This window comes from Heteronotia binoei, chromosome 2 (assembly GCF_032191835.1).
Source record: "Heteronotia binoei isolate CCM8104 ecotype False Entrance Well chromosome 2, APGP_CSIRO_Hbin_v1, whole genome shotgun sequence".
In the NCBI taxonomy this organism is placed as follows: domain Eukaryota; kingdom Metazoa; phylum Chordata; class Lepidosauria; order Squamata; family Gekkonidae; genus Heteronotia; species Heteronotia binoei.
The window spans coordinates 157,973,577-157,996,189 of NC_083224.1; the positions used below are offsets into that span (position 1 = coordinate 157,973,577).

Genomic DNA, 22,613 nt, shown 5'->3' on the forward strand with positions numbered 1-22,613 from the left:
TCTTGTCTATGCTTGCAGTTGCACTTCATCACAGGAGTCTTGCTGCCTTTGTTGCCTTCTTCTTTAGCAGCTGGACATTTAAAGTTAGTTTTCTGCAGGCAAGAATGTGGTAAAAGTTCAGGGTTCAGCGGAATTGAGTCCAAACAGAGGTAGTTGGGAGGCTTGCTTTTTAAAATGCCACATCCTTCATTTTTTCTGTTGTGACATGTTGTGGTCTACTACTGTGTATAGATTACAGTAAACTGGATCCTGCTATATAATTTTGCATCATTTTAATTTGTCACATTAACACTTATGCTTTGCTTTGGTTCTGTTTTTTAAAATTACTGGTTGGTACTACAACCCAAATCCTATTTTATTGTTTATGTCCCATACAGTTCATTGCACCGACTCATGTTGTGTAATCTGCCCTGAGTTCCAGTGAGAAAGGCGGTCTATAAATAACATAAATAAAAATGAACAAGTAATGTAATAGACACATTAATGCTGTCCGGATGAGGGTTGTGTGTTATGTTGAAAGTAAGCCTGAATGCTTTGTATTGATTTGTATGAGATTCTCTTCTAGTGTCCACTTGTATGTTTATACAGTGGATTAAAAATGTATGTAGTGTATTTGCATTTTTAAAGTATTGTGCTTCACAGAGGGTTTTTTTTATTTTATTTATATTCCGCCCTCCCCGCTGAAGCAGGCTCAGGGCAGCTCACAGCATAAAAACATCACAATGGTTAAAAGAATACATATTATAAAAAGAGTACATTCTATAAAATTATACATTCAATAGTTAAAATCAACATTTCATTTCATTTGGTGCTAGGATCTAGGTGTTATGTCTTATTCAATTTTTTCAGTGGGATGGCATTCCATCTACGATGTGGCCCCATGTTAATTAAAGGCCAGCTGGAAGAAGATGGTTTTGCAGGACTTGCGGAACTGGCCAAGGTCCCGCAAGGCCCGCACTTCCTTTGGCAATTGGTTCCACCAGTGGGGGGCAGCGATCAAAAAGACCCTTTCCCTGGTGACTTTCAGTTTGGCCTCCTTTGGCCCAGGGATTACCAACAGGTTTTGAGAACCAGATCGGAGTACCCTCTGGGGAATACATGGGGAGAGATGGTCCCTCAGGTAGGCAGGTCCTCGACCATATAGGGCTTTAAAAGTTATAACCAGCACCTTGTAACGAATCTGGTACACTATTGACAGCCAGTGCAGTTCCCGCAGCCCCGGCTGTATGTGCTCCCGCTTAGGGAGCCCCAATAACAGCCTGGCCGCCGTGTTCTGCACTAGCTGCAATTTCTGGGTTTTATGGGAAAGGTACTGTTGGGAAGAAGCAACATTCCTTTTGGCTTTTTACCGTGCTGTGTCAGAATGGAATTTCTTTAAAAATCTATTTCTTAATTATAATGTTTATTTATTAGAGAGGTTTTATTGAATACAATAAAATCAAAACTGCATAGAACAGAGTACATTATTTGATCTAAAGTACAAAGGTCTCACAGTCCATAGCACAGCTTCCTAAATAATTTGCTAAGTGTCCTAACCTGCTACTTGTAGAAGTGCCAAATTGCACTGACAAAATGCTTTCTTAAGATTTTATAGGAATGTTGAGAGGCAGGTGGAGCAGAAGTGAGCAGTTCTGTCTTGCTTATTCCTTTTAAATTGTAGTGGTGCAAACCAAGCTTGTCATTCAGTCACTGAATCCTGGATTGGTTTACTTTAAATGATTAGTCATATGCATATTTTTAAAATGAAGATTAAGTGGTGGATCTAGTTTTTTACTATTATTACTTGTTTATCTGTCTTTGTCTACAATCCCACACACAGTTAAGCCCGTTGAAAGTGTACTGGACCATAACACAACTTGCTGCATTCATGGAAAGGATCTTTACCACTGGTCCGCCTTACTGTCTGCTCTCCTGTGCTCTGTGAAGAGTTACTCCTGAAGGTCAGGGAACCATCTGTGATGGAGTGTGTGTGTCTCTATAACAAGAGGAATAAGTCGGCAGAAATGATGGCTTTTGTACATACATACCTCTTACATGATCCATAGTGGTATAGTAGTTAGTGTTGGATTGGGATCTGGGAGACCTTGGGCCAGTTATACAGTCTTAACCTACCTCACAGCATGGTCATCGTGATGATAAAAATGGAGGAAGTAAGAATGATGTAAGCCACTCTGAGTCCCCACTGGAGAGAATGCTGGGTTATAAGAAGAGATAGAAGAGACTGGATTTATCCCCTGCCCTTCACTTGGAGTCTCAGAGTGGCTTACAATCTCCTTTTCCTCTCCCCGCAGTAGATACCCTGTGAGGTAGGTGGGGCTGAGAGAGCTTTCAGAGAACTGCTCTTGAGAGAACAGCTCTATGAGAACTGTGGCTGACCCAAGATCACCCAGCAAGTGGATGTGGAGGAGTGAGGACTCAAACCCATGAACTTAATTCATGGAGTGAGGAATCAAACCCATGAACTTAATTATTACACCGAACTGGCTCTTGTAAAGTAAATAAATGAATGGACCAAAAGTTCATGTGCATGTGCATTGGGAATGTCTCCCAGTTCCCCTTTCACTCAGTTTCTTTCTTGCTATGGATTCTCAGGTAAGATCCAATGCACTGTTCTCAGAGGTCCCTTCAGGAGCATTGGAAAGGGGAAGGTGTTAGGAGTTCCTCCCCGAGAAGTGTTCATGGTATTCAGCCCAATGAGTTTAAGTGGGGAGGGACGGTGGCTCAGTGGTAGAGCATCTGCTTGGGAAGCAGAAGGTCCCAGGTTCAATCCCTGGCATCTCCAAAAAAGGGTCCAGGCAAATAGGTGTGAAAAACCTCAGCTTGAGACCCTGGAGAGCCGCTGCCAGTCTGAGAAGACAATACTGACTTTGATGGACCAAAGGTCTGATTCAGTATAAGGCAGCTTCATATGTTTATAAGTGTCCTTACCTCAGTTTAGAGTTGTGGTTTTATTCTGATTTGATGTAATGGTTAGAATGCCAGGTTGGTTTCTGAAACACCCAGTGTCAAATCCTACTCTACCATAGAAGTTCATCTGGGGGACCTTGGGTCATTCATTTTGTCTCAATCTGACCTACTTCACAGGGTGGAAGAAGAGCAGGGTTTTATACCCTGTTTTGCTCTACCTTCAGGAGTCTCAAACTAGCTTACAATCTTACTCCTTTCCTCTTTCTACAATAAGTATCTTGTGAGGTAGGTGGGCTGAGAGCTCTGAGAGAACGGTGACTTCCCCAAGGTCCATCGGTAAGTTTCATGTGGAGGAGTGGGGAATCAAACCTGGTTCTCCAGATTAGAGTCTGCCACTCTTAAGCACTACTACAGCACATTGGCGATGAAACAGAAAAGGCCAATTGTATAGTAAGCTGCTCTGAGTCACATTTAGGGAGTGAAGCAAGGTTTAAATAGTTAAATAAATTTAGGCAGTATTTCACAGTTGTTTCCATTTTGTACATTAGAATCTGTTGCTGATAGTGTTTTGCATTAAGGCAACTGCTAGAATTGTGGCTGACATAGTGAAATAGACCAATTCACTGGACTTTTGCTACATCAGCCACAATTCTATCAGTTGCCTTAATAATCTACACATTATGTTTTACGTTATACCGCATCATTTCTGTTTTGAAATCTAACAATGCCAACATTTTATTGTTGTGAATTGCGCAGAGCCCAGCACTAGCTGGCATGAGGTGATTCATTAAATTGAAGAAAATAAATAATAATAAAAATAACTGTTTTTCATGTTTCAAGGATTTTCAAAGTAAGTGATGGTGACGATTTCCAGTGTGTTTTGAATGGCGAACAAGCTGCTTACCCATGTCTAGCTTTCTGACCATAATGCCTGAAGTTCAACTAGTCTAAGCCTTTCTCCCAACCAACTTCACTTGTTGGGAAGATATCCCACATTCCTTTGCATGCTTTTCGTATGAGGACTTGGTAACTGTGCATTTCTGGCCAATTTCTGGCAGAGTTAATTGATCCCTGCTGTGGTAACTGTTCACTTGTCTTGGGTACTCTGGGGACATTAATGAATGTGTTGTTAACTGGGAATTTTTCCAGCACTAATTTAGATAGAACAGTGCAGTATATTTGTATAACACTCCCAGGGGAGAAGCATTTGCATTTCATATTCTGAAGTAATTCTCAAGAAGAAACTAGCTAATTAATTCCATCGAACTAGGTCCATTTCACTCAGCATGCAACTTTTGGGAGTCTGCTGTGATGCTATAGAATTTTCACATTTCTCTAGAAACTCGCCACTGTGAACCTGAGCTTTCCAGTTCCAAGCATGAATCACTAGGGAAGACTGTATGTATGTGCAGTCAAATGTTGGATTCCTGTGAATTAGGTTCATAAAGTGAGAGTGCTGCCTCTGGCAGGATCCTTATTTTCTTCAGGCAAAAAAATAGGTGGTGTAGGAGCTTGGAAGTCAAGCCCAATTTCTGTTGTTTAATGTACAGAGTATTTTTATGACCAGAAAGGTCATAAACATTTTGCAACGTATCATTAATGCAGTGGATGTTTTAACATAATGGCTTGACTCTGATAGTCATCAATAACATCTGTGATGTTTGTTTATTATATAGGCCTGTGTGTGTAGTTACATACCTGGACTACTTGTCTGTTGTTGTAATTTCTGTTCTGTAGTGATAAGGTGTTGATTCTTGAGTTTGTCAGAGGGTTCAAAATTCTGGTGAATGTGACATATTTACAAACATAGTAAACTGATTGATCAAAATTACATTTCAATCTGAAAATATAGTGTACATTTTTTAAATAAAGAAAGCTCAAGATTTGTTCATTTCAAGATTGTGAAACATTCTGGTGCCTTTTCTTAGTTGTGCTTTGCATGCTTGACAGTTTTTCTTGTGCAGACTGTTTCCCCTTACAGCTGTTGATCTTGGAAACCCTTAAAATGATGAAAAGAAAGTCTGTTTGCAAGGTTTAAAGTGAATATATTGAAGACTTTAAAAAGCCAAGGCATATTTACAAATTATGGCTTCAGTCTAAGGAAAATAAATCTGTTTTAAATTATTCCCTCTGCTAGTTAAGGGATCAGAGCTGTGTTGGTCAGTAGGGCAGCAAAACAGGGCCAGTCACAGGAGGATTGTTTCCATACCTAGGTGAATTATGGAGGAAAAATCTAATGTTGTCAACTTAAAAAAAAACCCCTTTCCCAATGGTCCTCCCATTTGGTGGGTTCCATGCAAAAACAATATTATGTGGTTTCCTTGTTGCTAGTTCAATTGCTAATACAGTGCAGGGGTAACAAGACTTCCACATAGTAGGTTTCTCTGTCTCAGTCCTCTTGAAGGAGCAATTACTCCTTCTCCCAGACTACTGGGTATTTTCACATTTTTTAAAAAACTGGCAATCTTGTATTGTTATATCAATATACCATTATAATAGGAGGAGGAAATTATTATTATTATTGGATTTTTATCCCACCCTCCACTCCGAATCTCAGAGCAGCTCACAATCTCCTTTATCCTCCTCCCCCACAACAAACACCTTGTGAAATGGGTAGGGCTGAGAGAGCTCTCGCAGAGGCTGTCCTTTCAAGGACAACTCTTGCGAGAGCTATGACTAACCCAAGGCCATTCAGCAACTGCAAGTGGAGGAGTGGGGAATCAAATCCAGTTCTCCCAGATAAGAGTCTGCACACTTAACCATTACACCAAACTGATAAAGTGTTACAGGGTGAATTCCCAGTTTTCATATAAAGAGGTAAGTGCCGGGTTTTTTTCATTGTGAAGATATGCCTTTCCCCTATATCCTTACAATGGTAAGGGCTAGAGGCTAGCCTATTTGTTTTTGTTTTTTAAATGAAAGCTGATACATAAATTGTTATACCAATGTAACAATATTCAACCCAGAAGCCCCCTGGTAACAGGAGAAGGAATTGGCTACCATACGAGAAAATTCATAGAGAGTGAGGTGGGGAGAGATATGGTGGTGGGAGAAGAGCAGGCCAGTAATGGGAAGGAACAGCAGACATGTGCATGTTGTTGCCCTTTCTAGCTCTTCTTCCAGCCAGAATGATGTTGGTAACCATATCAGCAACCTACCAGGCATCTATATCTGCTGCTAAATGCTGAGTCTGTCTCAGGAGAATCAGCAGCCAACCAGGATTTATTCCTGGATGAGAGGGCTGACCTGGCATGTATCACTGAGAGCTTGGCTAGGGAAAGGGCAGGGAGGGGGGTTACCTGTCCTGATTGTGTCCTCTGGGGTACTTGTTAATATATATAGCTTAGGTATACCAGGCAGGGAGGTGGTGTTGCTGTAGTCTATAAGAATTCTGTTCTCCTAGCATGGTGCCCTATCCAGGACTCTTCTGGTTTCAAGGCTCTGTACCTAATTTTGGAGTGTGAGACAGGTTTCTGTAACTGGTCCTGCACATTGTACAAGTCACACTCTTGATGTGGTATTTTGTTTTAGGTGGGAAGAGTGTTACCTGAGGGTGGAGGAACTGAGGGCAGTTCCTTTGTCATGGACACTATGACTCTGCAGGGATGGGGGAAACTATTAAAATGGTCTACCTCCAGAGTCAGATGGATCTGAATAGCTTTTTGATGACTCTAGAGGTGATTTTCCTTTAGATATGGTTGGTGCTTCTGTTGATGCCATGATGGACTTTGGTAATGGCTTGAGAGCTTTACACAGTCAACTTCCAAGTGCCCCCTCTCAAGTGGCCACTGTGTGACAGAGTATTGGCCTGATCAAACATGGCTTCTCTTATGTACTTAAGTACCCAGATAGCTCTTTAGTTTACTAAGGGCCTGCAGGTGATGAAAAGGCAAGGGAGACAGCTAGAGCAACAGTAGAGGAAGATTTGGGATGAATCTGATGAGGCAAAAACTCATTTTAAAGCATATTTTTTTGGCAGGATATATTTATTTAAATCATGATTTAAACTGTCAGTCAGTACGACTCAATTTAGTTTTCTACATAAGGATTCATTCTTGCTGGCCATAATATTTACAATCCAGATGAAGGTTTTATTTTAGTATAACAACTTTTCAGGTTAGGTTTATTTATATCAGAAAATCAATGCTTGGTTATTTACCACTTGAAATAGATCATTATAGAATCATTGCAAGGTGAACTATCTTCAGTTTATAGGTTAATGATTCATATTTGGACATATTTGTCCTTCATTGGAAGAAAAAATAATAAACAATAGCCATTTAAATTGTTTTATTTAACGAAAACATATAGCATTTGTATTCTTGTATTTGCTTAAACATACATGAGGATACACTTACAAATATCTCAAGATTTCTGGAATATTCTTCTCAAAAGTTTCACTTTCATTTGTATGGCTTACTCCCTCCCTCCTCAAACTTAATTTTTAACATCGCCTTATGCAGGCCTATTATACTCCAAAAATCATATGTTCATTTAACTTCTTGAAACTTAGCACTTGTCTTAGTCCTGACACTTATTTGTATTTTATGGCAGGGAGGCTGTCATATATAATTATTATAATTTACTTTTGGGTTTACTTTTAGCTACACCTAGTTGCCTGTACTAGCTTGTTCATTAAGAAATGCAGTCCTGTCAAACTTTTAACTAAAGATTCAGAGAGCCATGGAACTAGTTCTATGAGCTTAAGGGAGCTTTAGGCTTGTTTTTCTTGAACAGCGGTTACTGTGACACGTGGCAAAGTGCTTTCAAAACCAAGTGGATGTCTAAAAAGGGTTTGTAATGAGTCCAGGGAGTTATCTGTTCAAAGGAAGAAAAATAGGCCAGAAAGCTAGTCAGGTTTCTTGGATCTGTTTGGATTCCTATCCAACCTTTGAGAACTAAACATTGATTCTTTTGTAATACTGGTTTTGTGCTACTATGGAATATGACTGCATTAAGAGAAGTGATGAGATTTATTTTTCACCGTTGCATAATGTATATGCTCATTCTACTAATAGCAAAATTGTTTGGGTGAGAAGCTCTAAACTGATATTTGCAGGATTAAATTTCTGTACCTCATGATGCATGGTTTTGCATATCACTTGGAGGAGAAGGTAATATTAAAGTGGGGTTTTTTTGGCAAAAGAAGGAATAGAAAGAGTACCTGTCACCCTCACCTCCAGGCCTGGTGATTAGAGAGCCCTTGGGCCTAGGCACACAATGCTTCATAAGCTATTATTTTTTAATTTATTGGTAAAGGGCTTTCTGTATCTTGTTCATAGATCTGTTGTACACCCAAGCTGGTTATATTTGCTACTAATTTACATTTATTTGGTATACCACCTGGCTTGCAGTTTCAGAAATACTGTTCTCAAGTTGCTAATTTGTCAATGATAACTTTGTAGGTTTCTAAATATGGGCTAGCACATAGTTCTGAAAACAAAAAAGTACTTTATTAAAATAGTATCATAAAGTAATTGATGTGTTTGTAAATTAATGAATTCTGCAGAATATGATCGTGTTCAGTATAAAGAAGAATATAATTTAGCATTTAACAATTTTGGAGGCTTTACAAAAATTTTACGTTGAGGTGAACATTGAAGAAATTGAAGAATTATTATTTTTTGAGATTCTTATGAAAAATAGTCAATGTTGGTAGGACTACCTTAGACACTTTTTCTAGTTTGATACTGCTTGTTCATTGTTATTTCATACTGTCCTTTCTTCCATCCTGTTAGCCTGCTAGTCTGGTGTTTGGTCTATGTGTGGTTGAACTGCCCAGGGCTTGGGTAAGAACTTTTTGGTTAAGGTCTGAGACCTTTAGAAGGAAAATATATATTTACTAACAGACACCTATAGTTTATAGAAACAAGATTGTAGGAACTTAGTTACATAGCAGGAATGTTATGGAAGGTAATTTAAAAGAAACTCTAGCTAGGTTGAAAAAAATCATTGGGTTTACCCTGACAATCCTTTCCAAGGGACTGACACAAGCCAAACCGAAATTTTGAAAGCCTGGTTCTTGGCTTGTGTGCTTTCCTGTGTTTGTGTGCGTGTGTGAGTGAATGAGAGTGTAATCTTTTAACTCTTTCCCTCCCAGTTTTGAAGTGGGTTCTTTGACCTATCCTAAAACTGGGTTCAGTTTCCAAGCGTGCTGTCCTGCACCTTTACCCTATCATATAAGGCAAGGTGCATGTCCTCAACTTTTATGGCCCTGATTCAGGATATCTAGACAGCTATCTCTCTTGCCCTTTCCTGGCAGGTATGCAAATGGTCATCTCCATCCTGTCTGTCTTCATAAAAGGAAACCATTTCCTCTCAGCCTGAAATGTCTGAGTAGTTTGTTGCTTTATTTCCAGGAAATAGGGTGATCTACCTGGGGCCACTGTGTCTTAAACAAGGTCTGTATTTCCTTACTCTGCAGTCTGGTATTCTACTTACATTATAATTTGCAAGTTGTTTTGATGTTATTACGGTAATCTATTCAGAGCCAATGCTGTGAGTGGGGAAGCATATCTATATCTCTGACAGCTGTGTGTAGAGCAGCCTCATTCTGCATACGGATGTCCCTTTCTGTGTTGTGTACTGTATGCTGTTGATTTAGGTTTAATGTATTTTTTTAATGTATTCCTATTTTGCATCAAGTAATAATTGTGGCATGTTTTGTTTAAAGCAGAATTGTGTGATTTAGTTCATTTTCATTCTGAGAGGAATTTTTTCTACTAGCCTCCAAGATAAGAAAGTCATTATAGGCAGGTACTAGTATATATGAGACACCATCATATATACCATCAGGATTATCCATACAGCCATGTGTTATTTGAGTTTCTTATTTTGTGCAACTACCTGTAATGTATTCTGTTTTCAGTTTATGAATATTTGTTCCTCTACTAACAACAGCATGGATTTCTGTTTTTCATACTATTGAGATTCCAGCTAGACAAGGTGAAGGTCGTGGGGAGAAGTACTGAAGCTATGATACTGGGGATAGGGTATTAACCCTTTCCACACCCATTTTTTCTGATTCAGAATGCTTTCCCCATATCTTTTGGAAAAGATATCTTTTAGAAACACTATTATGCTCAGTAACTACCAGCCCTTCTTTATCAAAATCTGTGAACACTTGATTACATGGTAATGTTTTATTTTACTATATTTATTTATGCTATTTATAATCCGCCTCTCTTACATGGACTCAAGATGGATTGCACATTGTGAGCCAGTAATTATCAACATGGGGATGTTCAATAACTAATGCATTAGGATATTAGAAAACTTGGAAACACCAGGAAAAAACAGGCATGTATTAACATAACACATTAAGCAATACAGAAATCACGTAATAGGATCCTTCTGAAAACGTGCTATGTTCAGCAGAAAAGTCCACAAGTCCAAGTCATTTATCCAAGTTGGTTTATGAAACCATTTTGTACTGTGCAGCCTTATTACCTCTTAAATAATTTAGTTTTACGTAGTTTACGGAAGCCCAGGAGAATGGGAGCTTTTTTCCTCGTCAGGGAGGCCATTCTAGAAGGTGAGCCACAATGGAGAAAGCACATGTGCAGATAGTTTTTTTAAAAAAAAATTTTTCAAGGATCTTTATTCAACATGAAAATTACATAGATAACAACAGACTGAAAAACCAGCATAAGAGTGTATAATACAAAAAAATGAGATGATAATTACATGCAGAAGAAAGCAAAATTATATCAGGAGTTGACAGGACATAAGTATCACATGGTTTGTGTAATTGTGCAGACAGTTGTTGATTACATCCATTTGCCAGTTGGCACCTGCAGAAGCCCCTGCTGTCATGGGTGGAGTTGTCATGGTGGAGCATAGAGAAATAGGCAGACTCATAAATAAGAAGGGCCAAGACTGTGAAGGGTCTTGTGACATGTGATAACCAATACCTTAAACTGAGCTCAGTAACAAATGGGCAATCAATGAAGTGTTTGCAGAATGGGAGTAATATGCATGCTCCATCTAGATCCCATTAATAGCCTTATTCAGCTGTTTTATTTTTATTAATTGATGTTTCTATGAACTAGTTCAAAATAAAACAAATTAAGGAATGTTTATATTAAAAGAAATAAGTAGCTTAACTGCTACCCGTCCTAGTAAAATCCCTGTTCTTTGATTCCCCCCCCCCCAGTGCAGTCTGCCAAACCAGCATCAGTACATCTTTTTTAGCGACTAGAATCTGGAGTTAATAAATACTGTTTGTAAAGAGGACTGTTATAAATCAAGGTTATATATTACAGAAGAGAATTGCTTTGTGTGCTAGTGACTCCATCCATACTTACATAAAGTGTCTGTTCAGTGGAACTTGCTTCCAGTAAGTAAGCATGACATTGCTACTTCAGCCTTCAAGTAAGTGAAAACTTGCTTAGTATACTTGCATTGTGTACTGAGAGAGGCAAAATTCACAGTACATAAAGGTTTCGTGGACAAAGATTTGGCTACCTAAGCTGTATACAGTGTATAAATGTATACAGGCTCTATTCAGTTGGAAAACAGTGTTTTATAGCAACTATTTATGATGTGTACTTGTCCAAGAAACATGAATTTCAAAACATTAATTTGATTTACATCTTTTTTGCTTCACTACATAAAGTAATTGTCCCTCCTTACAGGTTTATTTATTTTATTTAGTAATTTAAAACATTTTAATGTCACCTTTCCACCCAATCAGGTCCATAGGTTGGCAAACATTAAAAAATTAAAACATTTAATTACAATTAAAATACAGTTAAAACACATACGCAAACAATAGGAGGGCCAAGAACTGTTATTAGGAGTATGCCTGATGAAACAAAGTCTTCATCTGCTTGTGTAAGACACCAGAAGAGGGAGACAGATGAATCTCCCTGAGGAGGGAGTTCCAAAGTTTTGATACCACAATGGAGAAGGCCCTTTATTGGGTTACCACCTGTCTAGCTTCATATTGTGGGAGCAAATGAAGCAGAGGGCCTCCAAGGGTGACGGGAGTGAGTGGATAGGTTCATATGGGAGAAGGCAGTCCTTAAGGTATGTTGGTCCTTAGCTGTACAGGGCTTTAAAGAGCAAAATCAGTGTCTTTAATTGAGCCTGGAAGCAAATGGGAAGCCAGTCTAGATGGAACAAGACTAGAATGATATTGTTCTTATCACCCAATCCAGTTAACATTTTGGCTACAGCATTCTGTACCAACAGTGGCTTCCGGACAGACTTTAAAGGCAGCTCCATTTAGTGTGCATTGCAGCAACCTAGCAATCTGGATCCAGCTTGGTGGAATGAGCTCCCACTAGAGATCAGAGCCCTATGGACCTTTTACAGTTTTGTAGGGGCTGTAGGATGGAGCTATGCTACCAGGCTTTTTTTGGCTGAGGCAGTGGATGTCAAATCCCATCCAATATTTGTTGTTGTACAGTCGCACAGTCGAGTCCGACTCTTTGGGACCCCATGGACAAAGCCACGCGAGGCCCTCCTGTCTTCCACCATCTTCCGAAGTCTGCTCAAATTCATGTTTGTTGCATCAGTAACACTGTCCAGCCATCTCATCTTTTGCCATTCCCTTCTTCTTTTGCCTTCTGTCTTTCCTGGCATCAGTATCTTCTCCAGGGAGTGCTCCCTTCTCATTTGTTGGCCAGAGTGTTTGAGCTTCAGCTTCAGCATCTGAAGTTGATTTTCCTTAGGACTGACTGATTTGATCCTCTTGCAGTCCAAGGGACTCTCAAGAGTCTTCTCCAGCACCACATCTCAAAAGCATCTATTCTTCTGAGCTTGGTCTTCCTTATGGTCTAGCTCTCACAGCCGTACATTGCTACTGGGAATACCATCGCTTTGACTGTACGGACTTTGTTGGCAGGGTGATGTCTCTACTTTTTATTATACTGCCCAGGTTTGCCATAGCTGTCCTCCCAAGGAGCAAACGTCTTTTAATTTCATGGCTACAGTCACCATCTGCAGTGATCTTGGATCCCAGAAATGTGAAGTCTGTCACTGCTTCCATGTCTTCCCCTTCTATTTGCCAAGGTGTGATGAGGCCATATGCCGTGATCTTAGTTTTTTGTTGTTGAGTTTCAGGCCTACTTTTGTGCTCTCCTCTTTCACCCTCAACAAGAGGTACTTTAGGTCCTCCTCACTTTCTGCCATTAGAGTAGTGTCATCTGCATATCTGAAGTTGTTGATGTTTTTCCTGGCAATCTTAATTCCAGCTTGTGCTTCATCCAGGCCAGCATTTCGCATGATGTACTCTGCATATAAATTAAGTAAGCAGGGTGACAATATACATCCTTGTTGAACTCCTTTTCCTATTCTAAACCAATCAGTTGTTCCATATCCCGTTCTGACAGTTGCTTCTTGACCCTTATACAGGTTTCTCAGGAGACATGTGAGATGGTCTGGTACTCCCATCTCTTTAAGGACTTGCCACAGTTTGTTGTGATCCACACAATCAAAGGCTTTAGCATAGTCAATGAAGCAGAAATAGACATTTTTCTGATACTCCTGTGCTTTCTCCATAATCTATTCATGTTGGCATTTTGATCTCTAGTTCCTCTACCTCTCCGAAACCCAGCTTGAACTTCTGGTAGTTCCCGATCTGCATCCTGCTGAAGTCTAGCTTGTAGGATCTTTAACATGACCTTGCTGGCATGTGAAATGAGTACAATTGTGTGATAGTTTGAACATTCCTTGGCATTACCCTTCTTTGGGATTGGAATATAAACTGATCTTTTCCAGTCCTGTGGCCACTGTTGTGTTTTCCAAATTTGTTGGCATAATGTGTGCATCACTTTAACAGCATCGTCTTTTAGGACTTTGAATAGTTCAACTGGGATACCGTCATCTCCGCTTGCTTTGTTAGTAATGCTTTCTAAAACCCATTTGACTTCAGGATGTCTGGCTCAAGGTCATCGATTTCACTGTCATGGTTGTCTGGGACATTGAGATCCTTGTATAATTCTTCCATGTATTCTTGCCACCTCTTCCTGATTTCTTCTGCTTCTGTTAGGTCCCTACCATTTTTATCCTTTATCATGGCCATCTTTGTACTAAATGTTCCCTTGATTTCTCGAATGTTCTTGAAGAGATCTCTTCAAGAGATTTTCCTCTATTGCTTTGCATTGTTCCTTCAGGAAGGCCTCCTTATCTCTCCTTGCTGTTCTCTGGAAATCTGCATTCAGTTGGGTGAATCTTTCCTTTTCACCTTTGCCTTTCGCTTTCCTTCTTTCCTCAGCTATTTGTAAAGCCTCATCAGACAGCCACTTTGCTTTTTTGCATTTCTTTTTCTTTGGGATGGTGCTGATTGCTTCCTTCTGTACAGTGTCATAAACCTCTGTCCATAGTTCTTCAGGCACTCTGTCTATCAACTCTAGTTCCTTAAACCTATTCTTCACCACCACTGTATATTCATAAGGGATGTGATCAAGGTCAAACCTGAATGGCCTAATGGCTTCCCCAGTTTTCTTCATTTAAGCCTGATTTTTGCGATGAATAGCTCATGATCTGGGCCGCGGTCAGCTCCAGGTCTTGTTTTTGCTGACTGTAAGGAGCTTCTCCATCTTTGACCATCCAATATAGTTATCACCAACTATAAGGTCTTCAATTTTGGAGGACTTTGGATGACAACCCCTTCCTGGTTTAGCGAAAGGTAGGGCATCTGCCATCTGGAATCCCTCATGGGATTTAGCCCTCTCTGTTTACAGTTGACTAATATTGGGACACCATGGAAATAGTATGTAATAATTTGAACACCATTGTTTTAGGAGTTAGATTATACAGTTTTAAAGTCTTATTTTGTTTTATGACCAGTGTTGTAACCTGCCTTGAGCTTGCTTGCAGGAAGGGTGGAATAGAAATTTAACTAAACAAATAAATAGCCTAGATGTTACCTCGGGATGCACCACTGTGGCATGCTCCACACTTCCTAGGAAGGGCTGCAGCTGCCTCACCAGCTGAAGCTGCTGAAAGACTCCCCTGGCCACTGTTGCCACCTGTTTATCCAACAGAAGGCTTGTGTCCAGGAGCATCCCCAAGCTACTAACCTGCTCCTTTAGAGGGAGTGCAGAACAGGAGATAATCCTGTTTATGTATAAGATTCAGAGCCTGCTGCTTTAATGTTCCATCATCAGCTGAAAGAGGCCCATACCCATTTCTAAATAGATTGCATAATCTTTGACTATTGTTTTATCCATGTTCTGCATTGTTATACAAGACACCTATGGCCTGGGAAATTGCACCTGCTTTCTTTCTGTCTGTGTTTTAAGTGTGCATAAAATTTTACATATCTCTTTGCCAGCTAAATGTAACAGTTCATGAATATGTTGATGTGAGTTCTGGGTCAGGAAAGTTTCTGCTGCAACAATTCAGTAGTCATAGTCAGACAGTTTACTACTAACATATGCTGTCTTGCTGTTTTCTTGTAGGGACAATTTCAGACAAGCATTGAACCTTATGAAATGAAGGTGGTACTTTGAATGTTTAAAAGCTGTGCTATTTCATGTGATGCAACTTCAGCTGTGATGCAGGATGGAAAATTTTCTAGTACTCTATTTTTCCTCTTACTGTTTTTCACATTGAACTGGATAGTTCAGGCTAGCCCAAACTCATCAGATCTCAAAAGCTAAGCATGGTTGGCCCTGGTTAATATTTGGATGGGAGACTACCAACGAATGCCAAGGTGGGATAAGAGCAAACCACCTCTGAACTTCTCTTGCCTTGAAAACCCTATGGGGTTGTCATGAGCTGGCTTTCTACTTCCACATATTTTTCCACTGTGAATTTTCTGCCCAATATATGTAAGCACAATCTGTTTATCTATAGTTGTCAGAACTGTTTGCTGCAAATCAGTCTTGTAGGTGGGCTAAATGTGGGATACAAAGCATGGACAACTCCCAGTGCTTACACATTGTTCATGGTGTATTTGCCTTCTTTTGCCAACATAATTTAAATTATTTAAATTTAATTCAAATTCATGTCAATGAATTCCAGGAAACATTTCCACAAATGATCAAAGGTGGAATAATCATTGCCTGAGTGTAGACTATATCATATCACTAAAACTTTCCCCCCAGAAACCATCTTGTGCCATGTATATGCATTTCACTACTAATAGCAGGAGCAGATAACTTAGCTGACAGAATAAAGGTTGGCAGGGTTATCATGAATGACTTTCTCAGCATTTTAGATGACAAAATGAAACTGTAAAGCAGGTTAAGTTGGTTGTTAAATCAAGGTTACTTAAACCACTGACTTAATTTTTTTTAAATTTAAAAATGAAGGGAAATGGTTGTTAATGCCTCATTTGAAATGACACAGTTCTTACATTTTGTATAGTACCAGTTTAGTTTCCTAAGGGACTGTGCTTGTATGAAACTTCCTCTACATGAAAACAGGGAACATAGCATAGTTTACCAGTAAGTAAATTGTAAAATTCCATCTTATTCCCACACAACATTGTGTGGGGTTGATTCTGGATTGCTAGGTTTACCCAATTACTCTTTGTATAGAGGGGGCCAAATTGATTGTACAGACAGAAAGCACCACTAGAGAATAAGGTACAGATAAATGAGTTTTAGAAAAAATCTTGATGGAGTTTTGCCTAGCATCTTTTCTTAATCCAAGTCCTCACATCATGCCTTTCCTGCATTTCCTGTTCTTTTATAATATGGCTTTGGAAAATGTAGGGGGAAGATCTGTCTCAGTGAATGTGAGGAGATCCTCACACATGAAGATGCCTTATACTGAATGAGACCATTGGTCCCTCAGGGTCAGTATTTTGAACTCAGATTGGCAGCAGCTCTCCAGGATTTCCAGTAGAGGTCTTTCACATCACCCATTACTTGATCCTTTTAACGAGATGACAGGATGCCAAACAAATGATCTAACACTAAGCCATGCCCTCCTCCCGATGGGAGCTGACAGCAACTTCATGACAGACATGCAGCTAATAAACAAATGTGCAAGTATTTGTGAGACAAGTGTGGTGGAGCCAACTAAAGCAGACCCTAGTCCAAGAAGGAACCACATCAGTAACTTCAGGTTTCCTGAAGCAGGACTGTCTTCTTTGTCTAGATAATCTTCATAAAACGGTGGAGAACTAGAAGACTGAAACCATTTTTTGTCTATGTCATCAAAATATATGTTTGGAGTTGGACTTCTGGAGATCTATCTTACCCACAAGAATGCCAAGATTCCATTGTCTTTGAGCAGTTATAGAGATCAAAAGCTGCAAGGATGGAAACTTTGTCATCTCCAAGAAGTGAGATCCTAGCTTCTTCAAGAAGCAGTGCACTATGCGAATTTGATCCCATCTGAAAAGTATTCATAGCCTGGTGTTAGCCATGCATCACCAGATTTTTTAAGGAGTGCATAGTCCTTTTCCCCTGGGTAGCTAGGAAACTTCAATCAAGCTTGAACTTTACTAAGGGTCCCTACGTATCACATCAGCTCCTGGTGCTGGAGTGTTGTCTGAATTAGCTCAGCCTGTTTAAAGCAAGTCTTTGTAATATAAATCTCCATGTCTTTGGGGAGTGTGTGTAGCCTGGTGCAAACAATGGAAAATATCATTCCAAGGCAAAGGTTGATACCGTTTTGGAATTCCTACTGAGTTTTTTTGCATCCTCTTGTTCAGATTGCTCTGTGACACAGAGTTGAATAGTCTGAATATTTGTCTGCTATATGCTAGGTCTAAATTTAATTATTCTCCTCTGTGATTCACTTCTCTGCCAAGGAAATAGTTCCCTTGTCTGTATCTTGTCACATTAAGCTAGAACTAGGGTTTTTACAGCAGAAATTTTGAGTTGTACCCTGCTGTTCAGGAAAGCAGTTAAGGTTTGTTTCTATATGTAAATATTTGAAAGGCTGTTCCATTCATTTTGGTGGCTTTTACTAAAAAATACGTTTTTAATATTAGGTTAGAACTAAATCTGTGTCATATGTCAGGTAAATGATGGAAATATTTTTCTATATTTGTCATTTTGCACTAGCATTAGGATAATGGAGAAAGTAATGTCTTGTTGTCATAAATCACACTTTATGACTGAAAAACATAGTGTTGCCTTTTCCCTATGCTGAGGGGTATGTGCTGAGTTTTAAATAACACACTTTTGATGGCACCGGTTTTTACATTTTTATTTGGGAATCCATACTTGTATGCAGAGTTAATCAGAAATTGACCTGTGAAAGAGATGTCTCTTTGCAGTGGCTTCTGTGCAAGAATTGGATTTATTTGTCTTGTCTCTTAGGACAGATAGATTTTTCTTTTTGTATTAGATTTTGAGTGCCACAATTTTAATAATTCTTGATACAGAAAATCTTGTGTTCCCTTTGCAGAAACACAACTGAATAAATCACAGATACAGACCCTGAACCTGTTTCTGAACACTTAAGTGGTGCCTTACAAGGATCTCCTTTTCTTTCTAATAAAGAAGAGTACTTCTGCTGGAGCTTAACATTTATTGACTTAATGTTGTTAATCAACTAACTGGGATACCTATGTGAAAAACCATCCTTCATATCCTGCTGCTGCATGCAAAAATCTACTAATTTCTCCCTACTCATAATGCACCTAAATGGAGGAAAATATTTTATTAAACATGTGTGAAGGTCATTCATTTCATGTTCGTTACAGGTAAGCCCATGTACTTACTTTTTAAAAACTTATTTTTGATATATGCTTTAAAAAGACTATCGTTAAAAGGCTTCTAGATGTAACTGTTTTACGTTGTTTTACATTTTTAAGATATTTCAGAGGGTTGCATCAGAAAGTTACTAACAGCTTAATAAGAGAATATTTCTAAAATCATAGGTTGAATCCCATGGATCTGTTCTGCTAGAAATAGTACCTCTGGTGCTAGAAGCTTTCCCCATGCAAGAGGCTTTCCCACTGACAGATGAGCCTGTTGCATCAAAGAATGGGTCCTTGTACTAAAGGGAAATAGCACTGCTAGCAAAATGGTTCCACAGGAATTCACCCTGTAATCCTGTTCACTGTGATCTTGTTTCTCCTGCATTGGCAAATACACGTGTTCTGTTCAAGTGTGAAATACAGTCCCAGCTGACTTATTTTCCTAATACCTGTAGACACCACATACTATAATTGCTTGCTCATCTTGCTGTCTGCTGCTAGCAATATTGCTAGCAGTATGCATGAACTCACCCTCTTCTGTCTAAAAGAGTAAAGAAAGCCACTGGTAGCAGTGGGTTACAGTTGGGTAACACTATAGTGTTATTAATAAAATTTATTTAAATTTACTTATTTAAACATTTCTATATTGCCTTACTTCGTCAAATTCATGAAGACTACAAAAGTGAGAAATAGCTATGAAGCTGCAAAACCTGAGGAGACAAGTAACTGACCTTTATTGTTCTCTGGGATTTCTCTGCTAAGAATAAGTTACATTATTCTGGAGCTGTGGTGCACAACACATAGCCTGTGAGGAGTATGCCTGAAGTCCATGGCTTTGGCACCCATAATCTGCTGCCCCTGGTCAGGTTAGAATGTATGTCACCTCCCTCTTTAGAGGCATGGTGTTCTGAAAACCATCAGTGACATTTCTGTTGCCCCTGTTCTGGACACAGCAGATGTTTAATGGATTGGATGTTGTATGTGTTTGGAATTCCACCTCCCAGTGAGAGACAGAGGGTTTTTTTCTGAAACCAGGCCTCCCATCCAGAATACTTCTTTCGTGCCCTATTCTGGATGCAGCAGAAATTACTTGGAGGGGACTCATGGTTGCCTAGGTGAGCCCTTAGTATGCAGTTGAGATACATTTGTGCTGCATCCTAGTGTTGTGAGGCAGGAATCTCCTTGTCTCTGACATGGGGCAAGAGAAAGGTTATTGCCTCCCAGCCCAGAAAACAACTGAATGTTCAGATCCCCCTGCCCCCAGAACAGCTATGTGGACCATAATGAAGGTAAGTAATGTCATGGGGCAACCAATTTAGCTCCAGTCACAATCCCTAATGGCTAAGTTAACTGTTTCAGTTGTGCATCTTTGTTCTAGACCATCTGATAGATCAAATGCTAAAAGAAATCTAATAGGCTCAAGTGTGTCCAGACTATGTTACAACAAAGGAAATTATCCTATAATCCATGCTTTTCTGTACATGGATCTACTGTGTCCTAAACAAATTTGTTGGGTGGAGGATAAAAGATTTCATCCAGTCCAAAATGTTTCATGAGGTAGTTTATGATAAAAATACTGACAATTATTCAGTAGCCTGGATAAGCATCTTGCGCTTAATGCTGCTCCCTTACTTTTCTGCAAAATGTCAAATGTCCTCCACAGTTCTAGAGATGAGTTTTTGAGCCTTGAACTGTGTGTATGTGAGTGTGTGTGTATTCTTTTATCTCTGTATTCTGTCATGAGCTAGTAAGTTTTTCTATTCGTGTCTTTGGACATTTTTGGAAGTTATTTCTTCAAATTTTTAAATGCCATGTGAAATATTATACCTTTTAATAACTTCTTGAGATGGACTTCTGAATAACAATTCTGTGCATAAGTTTTCTCCCAGTGCCTATTCTACCTCATGCTTTAGTACTGCAGACTAGACTGTCCCCAGATGGATGTAGTGATTCTTTCTATGAGAGGATTTAATAAGGCACTAGGTGGTGGCAGTGAACAAAACTTCTTATAGATTTTTGAACCTTTGGGGGTTTTTTTAAAGTGGGCTGGGGATGCAGGGCAGAAGGTTAAGCTACACAAATTTTTGTACCTCAGTGCAAAAAGGCAACAGCAACCAAGCCTGACAGTCCCATGGTGCATGTTGTGAAGTATAATTTTCATGTTTGAGGGCAGTGTGTTAAACACAACTTAAACACTATCTTTGAGAAAGAATTTAAGATGTATGTAATTGAGTAGCAGAGCATAAAACTGCATAAATTTTGGGTTTGTTTGTATAATGTAACAATGCATGGCCATGCCTAAACCAATGTAGGATTTCTTTGGTTACTTTAGAGTAACAATGTTTAGATTAAAAACATCTGAATCTTGATTGTGAAAAATAGCCCTTTTGTACCAGTTCAAAAGTAGCTTTGAGTCTGACTACCCAGGCACTGTTCTGGACACTTGTATCTGGACCCTCTAAATCAGGGGTGTCAAACATGAGGCGGGGGGGGGGGGTGCTAAATCAAGCCCTTGGAGAGCTATCAGGCTCCCAAGCAGTTAGCTGTCATCTGCTTCCTTCTCCTTCTCTCTTGTTTCCTTCTGCATAACAGCTTGCTTTGCAAGGCTTGCTCAGTTACACAGGAGCTATAGAGCAAAGTCTCTATTTTCTCCATTGGGTGAGACTTCTCCCTTGGGGAGGAAGTGGTGCGGGGGAGAGCTTGCTCTGCCATGTTCTCTCAATTGCACAGCAGAGCTACTGAGCCAAGCCTCTTTTCCTTCTATTGACTGAGGCTCTTCCCCCTCCTGATCCCCTTGGGAAGGAAGGAAAGAGCCACAGCTTCCTTTGCTCAGTTCCCTGGATCCCATGGGAGAAATACAAAGAAAGCACAATTAAGACCAATGAGTGCTAATGTTTTAAATGTCCTTTATTTTAAGTCTTTAAAAAAAAATTAATTGTATTTATTTGTGTCCTTTATAAAGTTTATATCTCTGCTACCTAATCTTAAATAGGTACACATATTGTCTGGCCCAACATGGCTCGGCCCAATAAGGTCTAATTCATGTCAGATCCGGCCCTCATAACAAATGAGTTCAACATCCCTCCTCTAAATGGAGCAGGATGCACTTGGGTCAGTCACAAGACCTGTTCTTGCGAGTTGCACAAAACATGTAAAATAGTAGCGTTTCAGACTACCACCAAATCTTTTCCCTTCATTATTGCAAGAATAGTACTGTATCTAAAGTTTAGCTGAGTATTCAGTAGCCTATGACCTTGTGTTCAGTTCATGCATTCTTAACAGGGTTTTACATAAAACACAGGGAGATTCCAATAGCTGGATTTAAGATATGTACAGTATGAGGAACAACATGAAGAAAAGAGAAGGCAGACCAAAAATCGTCTCAATTTGTTTGAAGAATAATTCCCCCCCACACACACACACTTTTCATGGACCTTTCTGAAAGACATGGGGAGAACAATTTAGATGGAATTCTGGAGGAAATTAATTCAGTCTTGGAACAGCATTAGATGATATATGGGAGCAACGTAAAGAGCAAGGGTCATACACTTTTTTTATTCTCTGTCATATCCAAAACAGAAATTTTGACTTTTTCCTCATCATGAGTTTATGTGAGCTGTCATCAGATCAGGATCTGTGGAGACTCCAATTTGTACCTCTGTTTGCATATAATCAAAAAGCTCTGTTTTGGACATAATGGAGAAATGCTGAGATAGGATTGCAAAGCACTTCCACATCGTCTTTTCCCTTCATTCCTGTCCCACCAGAAGCTGTTCAGGGGCCTGTCATAGTTCAGGCCTAAAGTAGCTTAAGGTGCAATGGAATAAAATACAGGAGTTTTGTATTAGTGGCAATTGTATCCTCCTTTTTCTCCAAAGAGAGTAAGGGGTAGGAAGATCTTTCACAATTGATATTCTGTAGCAAAGGTTCCTTTTCCTTTTGAGTATTCTAATATACAATTCCAGTTTTTAACTGCATTAAAATTGTTATTTGAAGTGATTTTTTGTATTGTTATTACTAGGTTCTTTGTGTTTTTATGGTTGGAGAGCAACACTCAAAAGTAAATTCCTTTTACAAGATTTGAGAAGATGGA

General features: G+C 39.4%; 2 protein-coding genes across 5 annotated transcripts in view; one reads left to right on the forward strand and one right to left on the reverse strand.

Moving 5' to 3' along the window:
* The window catches only part of AKNAD1 (AKNA domain containing 1), a 37,734-nt gene extending 35,691 nt beyond the window's left edge, over nucleotides 1-2,043 (reverse strand). The window contains exon 1 of the mRNA XM_060233040.1: nucleotides 2,028-2,043. Within this exon, the coding sequence (XP_060089023.1) occupies nucleotides 2,028-2,043 (16 nt within the window). The remainder of the gene's footprint in view (nucleotides 1-2,027) is intronic.
* GPSM2 (G protein signaling modulator 2) overlaps nucleotides 1-22,613 on the forward strand; it is a 50,002-nt gene that overhangs the window by 957 nt on the left and 26,432 nt on the right. For 3 of the 4 annotated variants that reach the window (XM_060232318.1, XM_060232319.1, XM_060232320.1), the window contains exon 2: nucleotides 18,226-18,523. In XM_060232318.1, the coding sequence (XP_060088301.1) occupies nucleotides 18,465-18,523 (59 nt within the window). In that variant the 5' untranslated portion in view covers nucleotides 18,226-18,464. Of the gene's footprint in view, nucleotides 1-16,575; nucleotides 16,661-18,225; nucleotides 18,524-22,613 lie in introns of those variants that run through there. The other variant, XM_060232317.1, reaches the window with a different exon arrangement.